This window comes from Ambystoma mexicanum, chromosome 1q (assembly GCF_040938575.1).
Source record: "Ambystoma mexicanum isolate Mex_15411 chromosome 1q, UKY_AmexF1_1, whole genome shotgun sequence".
NCBI classification, from domain to species: Eukaryota; Metazoa; Chordata; class Amphibia; order Caudata; family Ambystomatidae; genus Ambystoma; species Ambystoma mexicanum.
In genome coordinates, this window is record NC_090922.1 from 1,409,397,216 (window position 1) to 1,409,419,381 (window position 22,166).

A 22,166-nucleotide genomic window follows, 5' to 3' on the forward strand; every position below is an offset into this window, starting at 1 on the left:
TCCCAGACTGACAGGGAAACCATTGAGAATACCCGATTAATTTCTGTTTAGACCAGAAATACCTACGGATGACGAGGCAGAGCAGGTCATTCCCACAGAGCTAGAGGCGGCGGCAGCAGCGTTAAATCAAGAAAGGGTGGTTGTTAATGGGACAGATGATTAGGGAAGAGCCTGCAGAATAATAGCCCTTAAGGAAGGATACAGACTGATAGATTTGACAGACGAAGACTTGTTTGTAGATGAATATTCAGATGATTAGTATTTTTCATATGTCTCAATTACTGGATGAGAATTGAGAGACATCACAGAGAATGGCATTGGTAAAAAAAAGAAAAATTGTTTCAGAGACTTAGAAACAAGTTTTATGGACCAACAGTTCATATGGCATGGGCCTAGTGAGTGGAGCAGGAGTAGTGGCGATCAAGCTTAAACCAGGAGCAATTCTGCAACTTGCAAAACAGTATCCTATGTTGAGAGAAGCAGATGAAGGCATATTTGAGACCATTTATGCTTTAATAAAGCAAGAAATATTGGTGCCATCAGAGTCCCCATGCAACACGGCTGTGCACCCAGTGAACAATTCAACTGGGGGTCGGGGTGAGAGGTCATGGAGATTTTCTCAGGATCTCCACCCGTTAGGGAGAATTCTCATTTCTGTGCCAATTCCCTTTACCCTTAGAGACCCACAGCTCTTTTGCTTGACTCCAGGCTTTTTAATTTGTAGTCCTGAGTGAGTGGGACTCAGCCCATGCCCCCACTCCCTCTAACTAGGATTCTTGGTTTCTTAATGGAGTCCATTACACTCCATAGGCATCTGCTTTTTGCATAGTGATAGTACCTTTTGTGCAGTGTCACTGAAGTCCCTTGGACTTCTCTTAACGTTTAAATACATTTTCGTGAGTCCAACACACACAACCCTGTGTAGAGTGCTGGGGGGAATTAACATTATCCCACTTCTCATGTAACTTTTTGTTTCACCAACTTGAATGGCGGGTGGCAGTGGTTCCTTTACTACCTTTGTGCCATGTATCTGCAGGCTGATTTCTCAGCTGCAGTACAGCACCCAAGGGTGACCATTTTCCCAAAAAGACCCCAGTCTTCTTTTTTTCGCCATTTCTTGTCAGTTTCTTCTGAGCCTTTACTCTGTTTGCATCAGGTTTGAGTGCTTTGTGTGTTTTGCCTTTGGGGGCTTCAGCCATGAAGCCCGCCCAGGTTCCAGTGTGTCTGGAAAGGCAGGAAGTGAGGGAGGGTCCCGAAACGCCCCTGTCCTTTGTCTCTAGGTGTGCCCGAGTGAAACCAGTTCTTATTGGCCGGCTGGCTATCTGGGAGGACAGCCCTAGGGCCGTGAATGAATTGGAACTTGCTTAAAAGGTGAGGTTTCTGAGACTAGAGGCAGAGTCGACCACTGGAGGACAACATCTGACGAAGAGGACGTGAAGAGACGCCAGCCGCACCCTCCTGGACTGTAAAGTGCCCAGTGGAACCCTGCAGCTGTGCGGACCCCGTTTTCATTTCGACTGGGAAGAGCTGCAAGGGACGGCTTCCTCCCTTGGCTGGTGGGACCAACTAGCCTTGAGACAAACTTCATTTTAGTGTAACCCCCCGACTTGCTGTGACTTTCCAAGGCTGCAGAATCCCAATGCCCAGGGACCATCATCGAGTGCATGGTCTTAGGAAGTGCAAATCCAGCCCAAACTGTGTGCATCCAGAGTCCTCACCAGAGTTCAGGACCGTGGAATCAAGTAATTTACAACCAGAGCTGTTCGTTCTTCTTTGGCGCTGAGAAAAAGGTGCCATAGCCACAAAAGGCTGCTGATGCAAAGAGAATCCATTTCTGTAGAGTCCTCCTCTCTCTCCCTCCCTCCCTCCCTCTAGCTCCCTCTCTCGCTTGTTTACTGCCATAGTAGTCCACCAGACATTCTCCCTTTCGTCACCACGACCAAGGGCCAGGAACAAGGGTCTGCTAAACTGCAACAGAAGGCATACACCTGGAACCAATTCTTCAATTCTCCGGTAGTGTGGGGTTTGGGGATGCATCTACCTTTTGCCGTTTGTAGTGCTTCCTAGCTTGGGGAGTACTATTTTAAACCCTTTTCAGTCGACCTCAACTCACCTGCACTGGCCTCCCAGCTTGTGTTATTTCAAGGTGGCTCTTCTTGAGCTTGTGATTTTCTACTGAACTACGGACTATTTAAAAATATTGTTCTTCTAAGAAGATTGCATCAGAACTTTGAACTGGCCATTTACTTTGACTGTTCTAGCTCTCCAACTGCTCCTCTTCTGAAACTATTGGCTTTGGCGGTGCTGGTTCCCTTACAGGTTTTAATTGTTGAACAATATTATTGCTGGGATAAAAGACTGCCTACATCCATCTGGGAAAATCTAGCTGTTTTACTACTTACAAAGTACGTTCTGATGTAACTTATACTTTTCCCTCCTTGAAACTTAATATTGTGCAATGGTGATCACAACAAGTGCTGATATTGACCTCAAATTACGTCACTCAGTGTGCTTGAATATGTTTAGCATAAGAAAGGTTTACTCACTTACATTATTGCTCTCGTTGAACTGAATCCTAACTTTTGATTTAATGTTACTATTAGTTGCTGCTTTTTAAAAGATTGTCCATCCTTGCGAATATATAAATAGATATTTATACTATAACTAAGTGTGTAAGTGTTTATTTGGATACCTGCATTTACTAATTTCATTGTACAGCTCACATTACTGCTCTTAAGACAAGCCTGGCTGCTCAGTCACTCTACCAATTTGTGTAATAAAGGCCTATATTAAAAGGTGAATTACGCAATACCAAGAGCTAAGTCCCACACCAGTTGGGCTCTACAAATTCTTACCCAACACCGCCCCCTAAACTATATTGAGGCAGAATTTCCTTTGGTCCCCGTTAGGCAGAATCCTGTGCAGTGCCCTTAGGGACCACTACACACAATTAAGTCTACAGGTGGTGATACAAGTTTTACCTTTGGTACAAGCCTGTACTACTATGTCAGAGTGGTAGCAGTGGCAGAGCAGCCAGGCGTATCTCAAGAGTATATGAGCAGTAGCAGAGATTACACAAAGGGACCACAATTACTGTGACTCAAACAAACACTGACTCAAGGTTTCAGGTAGAAAAATATAAGTACATTTATTCTTTCATTCATTATAAACACAACACTTTTATTAAACTTCAATAAAAACCACACGTTAAATATACAACTAACCAATTCACTTTGTACAGTAAGTCTCAAGGTAAGTACCCTGTGTTGGAATGAACCAGTGTTAGGCACAAAAACACGTTACTGCGGATATGTTTGCGATCACTTTTTGACAGTTCGGCCTACTAAACAAACGCGTATCCGTGACATGAAATGCTACCGGGGCAAAAACACACTTGAGTTGGAGGCAAAAATCACATGCAATATTTTGGTTAGGAAGGCAGAATCAAGAGAGTTCAAAAATCAAAGGGCCGGAGCCAGGGTCGAAAGACACCGGGGCCAGTTGCCGAAGATCACAGGGTGAAACAGTTCACGATTCAACGGAGCCAAAAGTACTTCCATATTGTCAATGTTCGGAAGCAAAAGTTATAAGAAGGAGGGGAGAGACAAGGTCAAGCCTTGGAAATGAAGAAAAAGGGATTTACCCAGTTTCCTCAACAGAACACAGTACCTTGTTCCAATGGTGCAGCTGGTGCCCTGGTAGTTGTTCCTGTTGGTTTCCTGCAGACCCACGATTCCTGGAGCTTCGTCGAGAAGGACGTCTGACGGGGGTCTGCACCACACAGGGAGGAGGCCGGCAGCAGCGACACGGAATAAAAGGGGCGCTCCTTAAAAACAGGAGAGGCTCTTCAGGTGGCTATCCGGACCACTACAGCAGTGTGCAGCGATTTTGGACCATGGAAGAGGATCCTCTGGCTGTAGAAGATGAGCTGGTTATCCCCACCAAGCTCAAGGGAAGATGACTCCGGACTGGATCTTCTCTGAGTCATTGAAGGGCAGATAGCTCGGGACTGCAGCAGGGCTTCACCGGGACGGGGTAGTTGCAGCAGCCGTCGTTCTCTCTGCTTCTCTTCGGTTCCTTGTAGTTCCAGTGGCGACTCTCTGACTTCTAGCCCCAGAGACCTGCCTTTTATGTGAAAAACCCCCATTCACGCAGCCTGGCTGTCAATCACCCAGCAGGGGGGGGGCTGTCCAGCCCGGACAACTACCCTGGCCAATCATGACAAAGTGGGACTTGGGTTTCTTAGGATACCCTGTTCAGGGGGTGACTACACCCTTCCCTCACATTCAGCCCACCTAGACACCCAGGTGTCTCGAGGAGGGCTTCTGGGCAGAAGCCCGCCAAAAGACAGTGAACAAAGAAGACAAACCTAGTTTGCCGCGCAAAGTAAAACACAAGAAGGACTTTAACAAAACGAAATGGCGAATAAACCCAACCGGAGCCAAGAGAAAGACTATTTGGTCAAGCAGGTTTATGTTCGAGGCTAATATAACAGCCAAGAACAGTACCACGTTTATCTAATATAATCGCAGTAGAAAAGTTAGGGTAGATACCACTGCCACCAGCCAATTCAAAATGTTAAAAGAGCGAAACAATTCTCTAGGAGGTACATATACAATGGGATACAAGTTAACCCTTTTCCAGTACTCCATGGAAGATGGATCTGTGGTAGATTGACTAAGTAAATTTAATGGTAACTTTACCCTTTTCTGGGGGACAGTAGTCGCCTCAGAAATGGAGTCGAGGGAAGTCTCAAAGACAACCCTGTGCCAGGGCACTGAAGATGCTGTTTGACACACACAAAGAAGTGGGGTACTGAAGTGCTGTACTTCAGATTCCACAATGGAAACACATAGCAAAACACAGGTAAGAGTGGGGGGAAAAGCTCTCACTCTTACCAAGTGGAAAGAAAATAAACTCCAGAAGTCCAGCAAAGCTGCTGGGAGGACTCACTAGGTGAGGGAAATTAGCCATAAATGAGAAATTTCCCTAACAGTCCCAAATCCTGCTACAATATTATGCAACATCCCAGCCAAAGCCAAATATTTCACAGTCCGTGTGTTCTTTTCAATTTCCCCTCATGGAGACTCAAAGCATTTGACATCCTTTCGGTATAGAAACCAGAAACTAAAACATACAAGATTACCTCAGGGGCTGCAAATCCCCTTGATCTTCAACAGGGACCTCCAGATGTACTTGGGTGACGTACAGCTTGAGAGCATGATAAGCCAGTAGAGTACATTTTAGTGTGCAGTGAGACAGAGGAAAGGTGCAGGGAGGACTCAGTTTGACTAGGACAATACTAGCAGAGAAAGGATACAAGGTAGAAAAAGAGAAACTACAATATAGTCAGGAAGAGATCCTTAGTGAAGAGTTTTACTCGTTCGCATATTCAAATTGATGGTTCTTCTGAAATTGACCAAAACCCCATTCACGCAGCCTGGCTGTCAATCACCCAGCATGGGTGATTGAAATCGACTAAACTGGTGAAAGGCATCCTGGGACCACTGGTGAATTTAAAGTAGTGACGAGTGAGAGATTGCCTATACATTCTTCAGTGCAGGCTGCAGAATCATACTCGGACTCCGCCTACGTGTCAACAACCGTACATGCAGGGTTGTCACGTTGGCGGAGGAGGTGTTTCCTTCACGCAGACAGCACTCTAGTGCAACATATGTCTCTATTGGGTAAGTTCATTGGAGTACTAAAGCTCCCATTGGATATCGCTGTGTTGAAATGTGCCACCCATACTAAAGGAGCAGACCTAACGTTTTGCGGAAATGATGCCACAGACATACAGGTGAAAAAAAGTAACGCATTTTCCAAATATTTTTGATTTTGAATTAGGAGATGTTAAGGATCAGAGGGGTTCATGCTGATCCAGGAAGGATTTAATACATTTAATAAAGGGGTGTTTTTTTACCCCCCACCGAGGCTTTGTGGAGACAGGATAGCACTGGAAAGCCAGTTATACCTCCAGTGTTATTGAAGGAGGAGCTGGAGCAGCTTCACCATCCTGCACACACTACCAGATAGGGTGTTGCGGCAAAAATCGCGGAAGACTGCTTCACACCAAATTTATTCAAACATGTGGCACAGTTTATTGGCTGACAACTACGTGGCTGAGGCGCAGCTTGCAGAGGCCCAAATGATGAAATGGCGCAGTCTCCCGCTCTCCTTATCGGGTAGACTGTCTTTAATCAAAATGATAACCGTCCCCAAACTGCTCTACATCTTCGCTAATGTGCCAATCTGGCCTGGAAAACAATACTTCAGTAAGCTGCACACTACATGTGCCCAATTTCTGTGGCACTCGGGCGCGGTTCGTAAGAAGTGGCAGCATATGACCCTCCCGTATGAGAGGGGGGGGCTTCACCGCCCCTGACTTTGCTAAATACTGGACAGCCGCACAGGCCCAGCACGCCACACACTGGTACACGTTCACCGTCCCTCCCCTACATGTGAAACTCGAAAGATTAGCAAGTGTAGGGGTCAACATCCTCTCCCTCAAACCCCACCACACATTTCATGCTGACGCCCCGGCTGACCCCATAGCGGCTACAATCTTGGCCTGGAAGCGAATATTGCAGACACAACCTGGCCACCACCCATACTACAAATGGCTGCCCATCTGGTAGTTCCCATGCCTCAGCCCTACACATGATAAAACTCCTAATGAAACACTGGCACGACATGGGCTACCGGGCCTTGACTGACTTAGCCTGAAGGGAAGTTTATCACCCCGCAGACCTGGGGCCCCGGTCACTCTGGCATTGCATTGGAACTGCTGCAATATTTTAGGTTGAGGGCGGTGTTCCGTGCCTGGTGGCCCTCATACCCTGATGAACCGCCGGACTCGCCAGAGATCCACTACATATCCAACTCTCCCGGGGCTAAGGGGTTAGTGTCTTCACTGTACAAAATACTGATGGCTGACCCTAAAGATATGCCACCCACGGCATGTGACGCGTGGGGGCGCAAGCTGGGTCTCCCCATCACTGACGCAATGTGGAAGAAAATGTGCATGCATACTCGAACCACCTCGCTAAATGCCAGACATAGGTGCATACAATATAAGCTCCTGAATAGATTATACTACACACCGCACAGATTGGACAGGTTCGCACATACCCAGGCGCGCATATGCCCCAGATGTAAATCTTTAGCTGCTGACCACATACATATGTTCTGGTCCTGCGATGCGCTGGGTCCATACTGTAAAGCCATAACTGACGCGCTCTCCAAAATTACGGCGTTCCTCATCCCCCCGGAACCATTAACTGCACTGTTCGGGATAACCTTGAGTTGAGGAAGGTGTCCAGGTTTTTGAATGTTGCCACAATAGTAGCCAAAAAATGTATACTACAATGCTGGAAGCGCCGATTCCCTCCCCCCCCCCCCCCTCTCGCCCCAAGAATGTTTGGGCGGAATTCTGTACTTCTCTGAATAGGGATGACTTGGAACTGCTGTCTGTAATTTGTGTGCCTGCCCCTGCTGGTATTTCCCGTGTATCGCATTACCACCCATGTAACTGCTACGTATTGTTTTCTTTCCTTGCGCATTGTGTTGCTTGTCTGTTCTCTCACCATGCCAATAAAAAATAAAAAAGGTTTAAAAAAAAATAGCACTAAACAAAAGGCAAAATTGCTAAAATCGTAGTCTCTTGACATGTGGTGCAAGACCAGGAAACAAGGCCTATTCATAAGCCCTGGTCGAAGATCACAATGTACCTACACTCCCTTAAAGTTCCCGAGAAGAGAACATCCAGGTAGGCCAAGTACAAAGGAAAAGCCTTGGCCGATGAGATGGTAGAACTAATTTGACAAGTGGGCAGTGGTCTGACATTTTTCTCTGTACCAGAGTTTAGTTTTGTTTCCGTGCTGCTAGCAATCCAAGCATACAAGATTGGCAGAGTATGTCAACCTATCAGAAAAGCTTATGTGACCATGAGCATACAATGTTACATAGGCCAATCCGGTGTTATGTTGTTCTAATCTGTATTATATGTAGTTTGAGATAGGTTTGAGGGTTGCCCGCAAGACAAGGTGCAGCCAATAATGTCACTAATACAATCTGGAAATCTGGAATAAACGTAGTCTAATGCAAGTGAATGTTAATGAAGCATTTGAAAGGCAAGATCTGAACAACTCTGAGATGTCAATATGGGGGAAGAGTGGAACAAGTATTGCCACAAACCAATAAAGAAGTTAACAAACAGAGCTTGAACAAGTCTCCATATATGGCATGGCTATATGGGGGAAGTTGGAACAACTAATACCTGGAGCAAATAATGTATAAGAGTGAAGGAGTACAGTTGTGTTATACTTAAAGAGAACGATTAAGATAAAAGAGAAAGTTATAAAAAGACCTGGTGAAAGATGTGCATCAGGCAGTGAGCCTTTGGGGGAAAGATACCTGGCAGGAGAGGAGAGTACACCCGTTAATCCACATACAGTATTTGAAATGACAAGACATTGTGAACCGGTTCCTAGCAGGAGAGTATACCAAGACACTATCTTTAAGTTGTTGTATAGAAAAAAGACTTTTGCCATCCTATCAAACACCATTGATGTGAGAAAACACGCATTATTCTGAAGAGAGTGTTGTGTAAAAACAGACATTTCTACTACTCTTAAGGACTCATCATTTGGAAAAATACTTTTGTTCCTCATCATCCTTAAAGTGTTACGTGAATCAGGTATTTCCACTTATCTTAAAAAAGGGACACTGTTTGAACCGAACACTTTCAACATTTTACCTGCGACAGTTCAGGAGGAGAATAATCCCCTGGATAAAAGGATTGTTTTGTTGGATTTACATATTTGATTTTTTGCACACGTGTTGGTGAATTTGAAGCACAAACATTTACCTTGCACCTTTTGGTTGTGTTACAGCTTGTGTCCCTAGAGGGATTCATTTCTACACACTCTATATAACATTGTGCAAGACTTTTGTGCCATCTATCAGAGGTGCCTCAGCTACCCTAGACTTTGTTCAATTGACATTGGCTGGCCTGGATCCCTGCTGACTCTTCTGGCCCATTGACTTTGTGTTTATCTGTCCCTCATAGGTGGTACATAAGTTACTTGTATTGCTGGGAAAGGGTTAACCTATACTTCATTGGGGGATTGTAACATACTCACCTGTTCAGAAAACTTTATTCCTTCCCCAACCTTTTCCACGACTCAGTATTGCATTTAAAGTTATATACCAATGTCCACAGTGTCCTAGCTATTGAAGTCACCTCAGGGAGTAGGAAATGTGTGCGACATCCCAAAAGGGTATCTACTTGCTTAACTTGAATCTAAGGAAGTGTATTTTTATTGTTGCCCATTTCCTTTTCTAGAAAAGGCTTATTTAAAACCGACTTATTTTACTAGAAAACCTTGAATATAAGTGTTATTTGACTACTTGTATTTGTAAACCTCTATGTTGCATCTCTACAGCTCACAATGACCCCTCTTGAGATAAGTCTTGCTGCTCAGTTACTCTACCAACTTGTGTAATACAGACCTATACCAATAGTTGGGTATCTACTGCCAAGTGGGCAAGGTTGGTGTAGTCTCCCACAGGGTTACTACATCCAATCTTGCCTAACAACAGTTACCACAAAAGGCGAAAGAGGTGCATCTCTTTACTGTGCATGTTTTACCTTTATGAATGCATGACCTCTGTTTGTAGAAATGTGAGTTCACTGGGTATTTTTGGCAATTCTCATCTTGTACTCCGTCAGAGAAGTATCCAATTCGTCACACCAAGGTGGACTGCCTAGTCATGAATTGTGTGAATGATCCTCTGTGTTGTACAGCGCCATTGACACAATGAATACTGCCAGCTACACTGTGTTCACGTATATGGTAACCATGCAAAAATGGCATGGGACCAAACATGGCCTCATTTCCTCGGCCAAATAAACAAATAAAAAAAACAACAAAAAGAAATTTGGTTTATGAGAAATAGCACTTCAAATCAGAGCGGCAGTTGGGAGCACATAAAAACAATAGTCGTTTATGATAAGACAACTGGTGTCATTTGGGGCAAAATTTCACCTCGATACAGAATGGACCCTACTCCCTGAAGTGCATGAAATGCAGAGACTCTTTCCTAACACTGCGTACACAATGCCCCTTAAGGGCACTGCAGTGGTTAAAATGGAATATGGGGGGGGGGGGGTCAAGTGTACAGCTATTCCTTCCTGCATCAGTTCATAGGGTAGGAACAGGCTTCCATATGTTGTGCTTGCTGCAATTGATGTGGCAGTTGCTCTCTGAAATGCAACCATTAATATAATACACGATACAATGCATTACCCCATGAATGCATTTTCGGATCATTTTGTAATATTATTTGGGATTAGTTGGTCACCCAATGTAAATCAATAACTCAAATTATATAGGTGTTCATTTGCAATGTTTGACTGGACTAAAATCCTGAATAAGGCAAATAGGATTAGCTGTGAAAACAAATTTGTGATAGCATGTATTTGGCACTCTGATCTGGCTTCATGAGACGATGCACAGAACACCAATACATTAATAATCTCAGCCACTGTGTAGCCAAGTAGAGGATCATGCATTCGGATTTCGGATGCTTACCACCATCTCTTCCTCCTCCTCCTCCTCTTCTTCCTGAGGCAACAAACAAAATTGACAAATTAGTCAAAGATTAACACAGAACAAATTCTAAAGAAATTACACGACAATTTTCCACATCAGTGAGTTTCTGAAAATACCAATTTCCACTAATAATTAAGGACACCTCAGCCAACACCACAGACTACAAATCCCTTCTGGTAAAACTAAACTCTAGTCATCCATCTCGTACAGCTTCCCACTTACTACCGACCCCCTGGCTACAACAGAAACTGCAGACGTGCTCTGATAACCATCCTCAATGACCATCATAGGATATTTCCAACATCTGGTTTGACTCCCCCCTCAAACCTGATCTCTCGCAGACAACCTAGAAGCATTCAACCTGACAACACATCTCCACATCCACCCACACTGGAGGTCACACCGTCGATGCAATATTCACCACTGCAAACATATCCACACTGCTCTTCCCCAACCCCCAATCATGGGCTTATCACACTCCAATCTTTTTCTCGCACCGCTGAGGCACGCATCCAAGGACAGGCACAACCTCCACACCTCTCACTCCTGCCCTGCCCCAACATACCAGTCGAGGGAGGACTACCCTCCATCAGTCACTTGGACCTATTGCTCTCCAACGCACTCCTACCTCTCACCCCTTCTGGGTCAACCTCCAATAGACCAGGCCTCTCTCCCAGACGATTCACCCCTCTCCTCAAATTCCTGAAACCACTCTCTTGAATGCAGATGGTGGGCTAACCCATCTCCACTTCACAACAGCTTATGCCCACCAGACCCATGTCTACTAAGCCAAAATCCAGAAAGCCAAAAAACCCTTTTACGGGAAGAGAATCTCTAACACCCAGAACAGCAGCAAGGAACTCCACAACATCATTACAGAATTCCTGGCCCCTCCTTGCACATTACCCAATTTCTCTGTAATGCCCTCTACGACCATTTCTACAACTTAACGCTGGAAAAGATCCCAAACCATCGGCACAAAATTTGCTCCACGCTCACCACAATACTCCAACCCCCCCTCCATCTTCTCTTTCTCTCCCATCTCTAGACCCGAATTCCTTATGCTACTTGCCAGCAGCCACCCGTCTGTATCCTTGAGTGACCCATGCTCTCTTTTGGGAAGTGGGGGCAATAATTTCAGACCCCCCCCAAAGTTTTGAATGCAGCAAAGGTAGAGGACTGTATGGTAGGTGCTTGGGGAGCATATACGGGATGCATTTAGGGATAAGATGCAGCAAGAGTAGATGTAGATCACAGTAGATACAAAACACCATTTTGGAAAACAGCCACCATTTTGTAATTACAGCCTGGTGCTACGCTGCAGCCAGGACAGTTGACCCTGGCACAGAGCATAGAGATACGCGTGTGAATGCGGGAGCAGGGTACGGCTGGGGCGGGAGTGGGACAGGCCAGGCTCACACAGACCATAAACCTCCCATTGTTTCAGATTAGGACATGTAACCTAGAAGGAATGTGCCCTGCAAGGCCATGAGGAGTCGAGTACTCCCGGCAAACAGTTATCCCAAGAGAAGGAGGGCACGAACCTCTGACCCAGCCCAACCCAAACCCTAAATTATATTGCCCAGATACCCCTATCCCAAGACCCTAACATTCCAGATCATATAAAGATCATGAGTGTCCAAAGAGCTGTGATTTCCCATATGGAGAATGGCCGCCTTTGTATAGGGTACCAGCGCCATGGATTTGTACGTCAGTGATGCTTCTGGCCTTCATAAGCTGCCGAAAATGTTGGTTTCGTTAGAGCACCCGCTGTGGCAGAAGCTCTTTGCTATTGCATACTTTTATGAGAATAAACCTTGTTCTCCTTTCAAGAGGTGTACTGGGTCCACCCCCCCCCAGTGGATTGTATTTTGTCTGGTGTGACCATTGATGGGCTTCTCTACACCTCCTACCCACCTCAGAAATGTTTACTTCAATCTGTGCAGGCAATACCTCCAACTCCTCCCTTACTTCAGTCACATTCCGTGCAGCATTCAAGACACATGTCAATCACCCCTCAAAAGAAAACACTCACTTGACCTCCTCCTTCCAGCCAACTACATACCCATTTCTAACACCCGTTTTTTCTTAGCCAAACTCAATGACCAAACGGCCTACTCCAAACTCTGCACTTTCACTGAAACCAACTACCTTCTCGACCCCACCTAGCATGGCTTCAGACCCCTCTATGGAACTGAATCATCCCTAATATCCATATGGGATGACCTCAAAAGCACCGCAGACAGAAGGCTGTGCGGCACTCCTAAACCTCAAACTCTCAGCAGCCTTCGACACCATTGAACACAGCATCCTCATTCACAGACTACTCCATAAGGGACACAGCACTAAGGCGGATCTCTTAATTCCTCGCCAAGAGATACAAAAATCAACTACTTCCCTCCTTTCACCTCGACCGCCCACCCCAACAACAAAGGAGTCCCACAGGCTGCTTGCCTAGAACCTCTTCTCTTCAACCTCTACAGGAGCCCTCTCCCCAAACATATCCATGCACACAACCTCACCTGCTATAACTTTGCAGATGACACCTAAATCATTTTTAAGATCCCCAAGTCTGTCTCCATCCCCCGCCATGAACTTGCATTCTGCATCTCAGACATCCATCACTGGATGACGCCCAACCACCACCTCCTCAATCCCGGAAAACCAGAAAGCATGCTCTGCAGCAAGACAGCACTCTGCCACCCACCCGCCCCGTGGCCTTTTCCTTAGGCCTGGACACCGACCAGACACACTCGCACCATATTAACAATGCGTCTAAATCTTGCTATCTACACCTCTGCATTCAAGCCACATCTGCCCTTAATTCTCCTACCCCCACATAGTCACTGCAATCCTGTCCATGGTCCTCTCCTGTATAGACTATGCCAACTCCCAATACCTTGGTGTCCTCTGCTTATTAACACCGAAAGCGCCAGAACTTCACATCTCGCACTCGGCCCCAGAGAGCACATCACCCCTGCCATCTGTATCCTCAATTGGCTCCCGGTCAGATGACATGCTTCTTCGAATTTTATTTTTATTTTTGAGTATTTATAAAGGGCCTGTACAGCAGACAGTGTTTTGTAGCATCTGCACTCATATCTAGGGGCAGCCGTCATCTCCCTTCTGCATTCTGTGCCCGCAGCGTTTCATGGATTGCGATTACATCGTGGAATCGGAAAGCCTTTTGAAACGGTACAGCAGTGAGCCACTGCGGCTTGATGGACAGTCTCCCTCCTTCCCATATTTTATATAACGTAATATATTAAGTTAATAATAAAGATAATCCGTCCCAATTCCAGTGTCCTCATCCTTCATCGCAAACACTACAATTGGCAACGAGGATTGCTTACGAGGCACTGTGATGCCGCTCTGCTCCCGCCCGAGCATTGCAGCGGCCCCAGATTAAGAATACAGTTACGGTAACAATAATAATATAATAATAATTAAGCTCGGCAAGCGGACCTCTACGCTTGTTGGGCGTGGTCGTTTCCCGAATCAGGCTCTGTTTGATTTCTATCAGCAACTCCGACTACTTTCTCGGGATGGTTTTATAGGGCAATCCCGTAGAAAATTTCCTGAGGCCCCACAGTACAGACACAACTGCATCTGTCGTCTCCTTTCTCTTTCTTTTTGAGTTAAGGGTCCCTTAACCCCCCCAATCTGCATAGATTCTGATGCATCTGTTCCTTTGGGAGTAACATTGGGTTTAACCAATACCCAATTCTCGAACTTAGCTCAATCAGGTTTTCTATTCTGAAGTCGGTGGTCTAGTTGGACCACTAAGTCTATATATTCTGCGCAATCCTGACGTGGGTTCACAATTTGGGCCAAAACATCTTTGAGTTCACCCCGAAGTCCACGATGAAATAATGTAATTCGCTTTACCTCTGGCCATCCGGTTTCCACCACCAACCTATTGAAGGTTGCGATATAAGTTAGCAGGTCCTGGTTTCCTTGTCGTAGGGATAGAAGTTCGTTATCCAGGGCCTGTCCCTGTGAATGTCTGGCGAACAATCATTCCATGCTCAATTGAAAACCCTGAAAATCCCGAAAAAGAGGGTCATCCTGGTTGACTAATCTGCTGCGCTGTCACTAAGGTACGACAGTACAAAGGCTACTTTGGCTTGGTCGTTTGGAAACGCTCCTGGTCTGCATAAAAAGTGCAAGCAGCATTGGTTCATGAACACGGCAAACCTTTTCGGGTCCCCAGCAAAGCTTTCGGGTGGAGCTAAAGGAATGCTCCCTGGTAGAACCACTTGCACAGGGCTGCTCGATGAAGTCCAGGTAGTGGTGTTTGCCAGGCTTGGTTTTGCAGCAGTTGTCTGGCAAGGTCATCAGTGCGCACCTTTGACACAATCAGTTATCTCCTGAGGGCATTAGTTTCTTGGCGCGCGGAGTGCACTTCTGCCCTAAATTCTCCTAACAATTGGGCTAGTTGGTCGGTTTCTGAGGTCTCCATTACGCCCGGGTGGGGATTTATGGATAGGCTTTGAGTTCTGTTATGCTCACCTGGTTCCCACAGGGGTGTCAATCGGACCCGGACAGCTGCGGTCTCCACCAACGTGATGCGTAGTGAAGAGATGACAGTCTGGACTGGCCGGCCTAATCTTGTCTGCTGGACTCGTAGAAGTATTTTCCTGCAAGTGGAGAAAGGGATTTAGCCACCAGTGGACTTTAGTGATGGCCCCCCAACAGTTCTCGTTCTCCCCACTAATCACCTCCGATATCCCCTCTTGGTAACCTCACCTTATGTTTTTAAATGATGATCTCTCCATCCTCCATGGCATGCAGAGGCGCGTAGATACCAGTTACTTCACTGGGTTGAAGGTACTGGAGGAGTTCCAGAGGAATATTGACTCCAGTGTCTATAAAGTTCAATATGTCCGATGTTCACTCTTGTTCCATTCCCTCGTTAGGTTGCAGCTGGGTCCAAAAGCATATTGCCTGGAGGCAGCTGATGGCGTTCAGGTAAGAGTCTGTATTACCAAACACTGTCCGGTAAAAGTTGCATGAGTTTAACTTGCTGTTTTCTCTCACTTTATAGGTGCTGCATAGGAAGATGCGGAGAATTAAAGGATAATACCTCCGGTGGTAAAGCAGGTAAGCCTATGGTGGCAAAGAGATTGTCTTTGTCGGTTTTCTCGGCTCAACTTGTTATTCCTTTTGTTTTCCCCCCAGGTGCTGGGTTTCGACGAAGAAAATGATGGAGGTAGCGCCGAGTCGAAAGATGCGGTGGACTGGTGAGTAATGCGCCGCTGCTGCTGGCGAAGCGTGCTGAAATAATGTCCTTTCCAGGCTCAGAGATGTGCTGGGTCCGGAATCAGGTAAGGAATCAAATAATGTCCGTGATCTAACTTCTTCTCCTTTCATTTCCTTTTGTCTAGGACAGGGGTCTCCAACCTTTACGTTAGCTAAAGCTACTTGTAGTGGAGGCCAACAGTGGAGAGCTACTAGCGGGCGATATCGGGGTGGGGATGTTTATAAACTATGGAATTTTTACCAATATTTTTTTGGCCCGATATTTTCCTCTCTATAAATAGATGGAATAACATATGCCTTCACGATTATATTAAGAACTTCAAAAACCTCTTTGTTGCATTATTATTTATTAGTAGCTGTCTCATAAAAAGACAGATATTTGTTGGACTACCACACAAATATCCTGTAATTTGTGTGCCCCTTTGCGTTTTATGCAGGCTTTCTACATGCTGGGCACACTATTTTTTCCAAATGTGCATTTCACACTTCCATAAAAAAACAAAACAAAAGTCATTTCCAAACTGAAAAATGCTACTTGCGTGAACTAGTTTTCTTTGAAATGTTTTTTTCTGTCAGACACCACACATACTCTGTTATTTGTGGACCCCTGTGTTTTCGCACAGGTTATAAAGATGTTATAAACTTGTCAAACTGGTTAATCACAAATAAATGCTTCTGTTGTGCTGACAGCAGTTTTTAGGGAATTAAACTGTGGGTTCATGGGTGACAACTTGATTTTCGCTACGCAACAGGAATCCATGGTAATGCTGCCTGCAATGTGACATTTACTGGTGCTCGAAACACTTTTTGCAAAACATAGTGGAAACGTGAAACGTTACAGTGGATTTGCCGGGGTTTTATTCTTACCATTTTCACTCAGTTCAGAAATGATCAAAATGGCGCAGAGGGGACATTTTGCTCTTAAATTGAAAGGGGCGCTGTGGCCTCCAGTGCAATTAAGGATAAGGCAGCCCCCATCATGAGGTAGAGGTATTGGGACCGCTGGGCAATGGCAGAACAAAAAACGCATTGCAAATGGTCATATGTAGAGAGGAAGCCTTTGTATCCTATGGGGGGATTCCACCCCCCCCAAAATTCATACTAGCTCCTTATAGAAAACCACTGGATTTGGCAATGCTTGTTTTGGGCAGTGTTAAAATGCATACTCTTGTTTGATTAAAGAAATAAGCTGCCAAATAGTAAGGAATGCTAATTAAACAGGGCTGAGCAGCAATTGGCGAGTCCTCTTTCTTTGCTCTGCAGCGCGCCCCCTGTGGCTTGCTTTCTCTCCACGGATGCATCTGACTCCCACCAAAAATGGTGCCAGTCTTATGTATTCCAATTCAAAATTCATGCAGAGGCAGCCGCTATCCCAGAACCCCTAATATTAATGCGTATTTTCAAACGTGTGAAAATTGAATCAGCAAAAAGAGCACTGAAGGGAATACTGGCTGTGGGAAGTATTAGGGCTAAGCAGTCGTTGACTGGGTGTGTTCTGAAAAAATGCTTCGCTCGCTAAAGGAGTGCCCCTCTACATTAGCTGAAGCAGTTGCTCGAGTGTCTCCGCCTGACGCCTTGATCATTTTTGGGAGGTGAATATCTGCGGCTCGTAGGACACTTTTTAGGCAGGTCATGCGCTAGTTCAGGTTGTTAGAGGCCCGCAATTGTAATTCAGCAAAGACCCAATTCGTCGAAAATATAACTTGTGTTTAAAAAAAATATATTAAACTTCGGAGGAAAATGTCACTCCACTTTAGAAACACTGATCAACAATTGTCACAAATGGAATCGAAGTAGGGATAGCTGATGAACTTGCCCCAGCCTCTCGGACATCTCCGTGTCGTGGGGGCGCACAAGGCCATCTGTGGTACTACAGATGGCTGCAGAAACAGAATGTGATACTGACATCTGTCATCACATTCAAAAGCAGCTCCACGTGGCACAGCAGGCAGCTCCTCGTCTGCAAGCGGGACGACTAGTGTTCAGATCCTGAACACAGCAAATCACACCAGAAAACAATTGTGATTCAGATAGTGTTCATTTTTCAGACTCTCCAGCGCGGGCGACTGAAGAGGCTCAGGCGAGCTACCAGTAGCTCACGATCGACCATTTGGCGACCTCTGGTCTAGGAGCTCCGGATTCGAGGCGGGCGTGGCAGAAGACTGGATGCCGACTTGCAGACAAGGTGAGCGTCACGCTGATAGATGCAGAATAACGCAAAGCATGGGCTGCTGTTTGGGTGTGGTTTAAATAGCCTGCAAAGTAGTCCCAGGTAAAAAGTTCCCCAGAACCACACCAGAGCATGGTCTGCATAAGGTAAGTAAAGTCTATGAGCCTGGCGCCAGGACTGAATCCAAACAGCCCGGTTTTAATGAGTATCTGGATGCCTGCTCCCGGGGCTGATGGACTCGATCCGGATGCCCGGGGTTAGGCATCATGACAGTAAAACACCCCAATCCCAGCCACCAGGCTGAGGCTGCCAACAGCACATCAGTGCTCTCTTGCACTTTTCCAGCTTATTCCCACTAACTCACCCCTCCTCACTTTTTCCAGAGCCTCCCGAGTGCCAGGGGACCACTCCGGTGGTTATAGTGCGTGGTACAAATATCCTTTAAAATTAACCCAGCACACACTATCTTACCATAGGGTGCTGGAGAGGTTACTTAGTATCCCATTTGTCTAGTTTCTCATTTAACATTTTTATGTTACCCTTTCTACAATTAATGGATTGTGGCAGTGGTTTACTCTTTACTACCATTGTGTGTTTTTACTGCGGGCTGTGTTCGCAGCTGCAGTAAGGCACCCATAGGTGTCAATTTCATCAAAATGGCCCCGGTCTTTTTTTGCCATTTCTTGTTGGAAAGGTCCTTCTTGAGACTTACTCTGCGTGCCAAACCAGGTTTGGTCCCTTTGTTTGTTTGGTCTTTGGCAGGATTCACGAGTGAAGCCCACCTATGGCTCCCTCACTCCTGCCCCTGCAGGAAGTGAGGGAGGTGCCCGAAACTCCCTGGCTTAATCCCCTTGGTTACAGGAATGCATCCAAAAGGTGATTGGCTGGCTGGCTGTCCAGCCAGAACAGCCGCCCAGCTGTGTGATTGATAGTTAGGCTGGAATGGGAGAAACCGGCATAAAAGGCGAGGCTTTTTGGCTTGGAGGGCAGAGTCGATCAATGGACGAAGGAATCCGAAGAAGAACTTGGAAGAGACGCCTGCAACCCCTGGACTGTTTGCTCAGTGAAGCACTGCTGCTGTGCTGAAGCTAAGATATTCGCCTCGACTAGAGATGCCCTGCAAGGATGACTTCTCCATTTGAGTTGGTGGGACCAATCAACTCCAAAGTAAGCCCGTCTGGACATCCTCTTGGAGCTGGCTCTATTTCCGCTGCTGCTGCTGGAACCGAAGTGCCAGGGAAGAGGAACAACACATTGTGTGCATTGCTTTTAAGTCGGACTCTAGCACTAGGAAGATCCTCCGGACTTCCCTGATGCAGGACTGACCAAGCCTGACCCACCTCAATAGAGTGCTGGACCCCAGAAGCAAGGATCTGAATTGGTATCTGAGAACCCCGGTGTTGCTATTTGATGTCAGACACGAGCAGCTGAAACACTGAAGGACGGCTGAATTGACGTTTGCCCATTGCTGCTGCAGACATTCCCATTGCAGAGCAGGAGTCCCCAGATATCCTCCCTCTTGTCCCCACGACTGAGGCTCAGGAACGCCAATCTGCAGAGCTGTACACGAACAGAAGCCAGCTGGAACCATTTCTTCTAAACAGAGGTACTAAGTGAACTTACCACTTGTTGGGTAGCCTTACTTGCGCTCAGTTGAGACCTGTCTTGGTTACCTTGCAGAGTTGCTAAAGCTTTGCCCCTCACAGGCCTCCAAGCTTGTGGTCCTCCAAGGGTACTATTTTCTACAAACTTTTCTAAAAACATTTTGCAAGACTTTTTACCTACCTACAAAGAAGATCTTCAGCTCCCCTAAACATTGTCCAATTACATTTGGCTGTCCTTGCACCTTGGGAGACTCCTCTTTACCTCAGACATTGTGCTTTGGCCTTTTCCCCAGGAAAGGGTTAATTTACTCTGCATTGGAAGGTTTTAAAAGTACTTACCTGTTTGTGAATTATTTGTTCACCTTGTACACCAAACTCAGTATTCAGATCATCCACCTTATGGTGATTTTGCGATTTGCCAAAAAAAAAAAAAAGCAAAATTTGCCATTCCCCGCAATTGCTGCTATAAATCATTAAATGAGCGCGAAAAAGACACGTTAGCTTAGTGTGTCTTTTTTCGCACTCATTTAATGATTTAGAGCGAACACAGCTGACTGCTGATTGCAGCAGCTTGAGGGTTAACACCTCCGGCTCTGCGTTGCAGGCCCAGGATTGGGGAGGGTTACGCAGGCCTGGGAGCTGCACAGCATTTGGCTGTGACCCCAGGCACCTCCAAGGCTCTTTGAGTGCCCGCCCTGCCGAGCTGACAGAGTTGGTGAAGCGTAGCCAGGTAAGCACTGGCCTGTCCGCTCATCTGCCCCCAACTCAGAGCACCCAAAGAGGCCAATGGACTGTTTTCATTACTGGCGCTCGACAGGAAAGTAAATTACTTTCCTGTCGAGTGCCGGAAAAGAAAGCATAAACTTAATGCTTTCTGCCGCTCGTCTACAATTGGTATCATGCAGCCCAGCCTTCATTCAAGGCTGGGCTGCACGATACAAACGCTCGTAGCTGTATTCGTTTCAAATTGCTTTACAATTATTGTAAAGCAGTTTGAAACTAATACAGCTACGAGAGTCTTCAATTGGTATCATGGGCTGCATGATACCAATTGTAAAGCAATTTGAAAACGAATACAGCTATGAGCGTTTGTATCATGCAGCCCAGCCTTGAATCAAGGCTGGGCTGCATGATTCCAATTGAAGACTCTCGTAGCTGTATTCGTTTCAAATTGCTTTACAATAATTGTAAAGCAATTTGAAACGAATACAGCTACGAGCGTTTGTATCATGCGGCCCAGCCTTCAATCAAGGCACAAAATTGGGTGTTTAAATTTATGAAAGGCAAATGCCATTCGTCCTGTGCAATTTTGGTGGTTATGCAAAACCAATTTAAAGATATATGCTTATTTCACCTTGATATGCTAGTTTCTGATGACATCACATGCCATTGCATTTGTTGATGAGTCCCCCCACTTTAATTTGTAGGACTTGACCCCTGGTAGTGTTGTGATGTCATTTCTGTTTGTGGGTGTGTTAAGTCACCATGTGTGGGTGGCATAACCAAGGAATGATGACCACCCAAGAGAGTTCATTGTTTGGCTAGGTATTATGGGCTTGCAGTTACTGCCACTGCATTGCCCCTGTGTCTTGGGCCTCACGGATTCCTTCCATGGAGAAGTGTAGAGTTGTTCCCCCTCTCTCCTGGGGTCATAGGACAAGCGAAAAGCAAACCTATGGGCTTCAACCAGGGTTACACTTTTGAATTCAAGCCTATCTGTTTATTTGCTTTCCACTTGTCTGCTGGAAGTAGTGGCGCAGCACCATTTCCATGGAGCTGATCAGGCAATATCCCCCCTCCCCCACCACAATCCAAAATGTTAGGCTGTGGTGACTCGACCTGGCTGTCCTACAGAGCGTGGCCAGACAGAACACAACATTTTGTTCCTCACTAACAAAAGCCTTGCAATTACTTGGTTTTAGGCTAAAAAAGATGTTAAATGATATATTTTTCAACATTAGAAAATGCCGCAAAAAACGCAGTTGTGTGCCGCAATTTTTTTCTTTTTTGTGCCGCAAAATTTTCCATTTCATGCCTCAATTTTCTGGATTGTCTGAGTATTGATCTAAATGTATCAGTGCTAAATCAATGCCCAGTGTCCTAGCTATTTAAGTCAACCTCGGTTTGCTATGTAACCACCAAGCTCTCTTTATCCTCTGTAACCAGCAAGACTATGTAACAGTGCCATGATGCCCAAGGGCTGCTTCGCGCTTTAAAAATTCTAATAAATAGATAAGTCACCTGAGGGTATAGGAAGTGTCTGTGTGCCATCCCCAATAGGTATCCTCTGATTTAGATAAACTAAGTGTGTTTAGAAGTGTATTATAATTGTTACATGCTTTGCTCCCTTCTGAAGAAGGCTTATACAACTGATTGTGAAATAAATTAATAATTTTTGTATCAAGAAACCTTGGATAACTGTACTGCGAAACTGTCACAATATTACTGCTCACATTGACTCTGCTTGAGATAAGCCTGGCTGCTCAGCCACACTACCAAAATGTGTAGTTCCGA

The 22,166-nt window shown here is 45.7% G+C and overlaps 1 protein-coding gene across 1 annotated transcript in view; it reads right to left on the minus strand.

The window, feature by feature from the left end:
• UQCRH (ubiquinol-cytochrome c reductase hinge protein) overlaps positions 1-22,166 on the minus strand; it is a 37,944-nt gene that overhangs the window by 10,614 nt on the left and 5,164 nt on the right. The window contains exon 2 of the mRNA XM_069642278.1: positions 10,596-10,628. Coding sequence (XP_069498379.1) covers positions 10,596-10,628 — 33 coding nt within the window. The remainder of the gene's footprint in view (positions 1-10,595; positions 10,629-22,166) is intronic.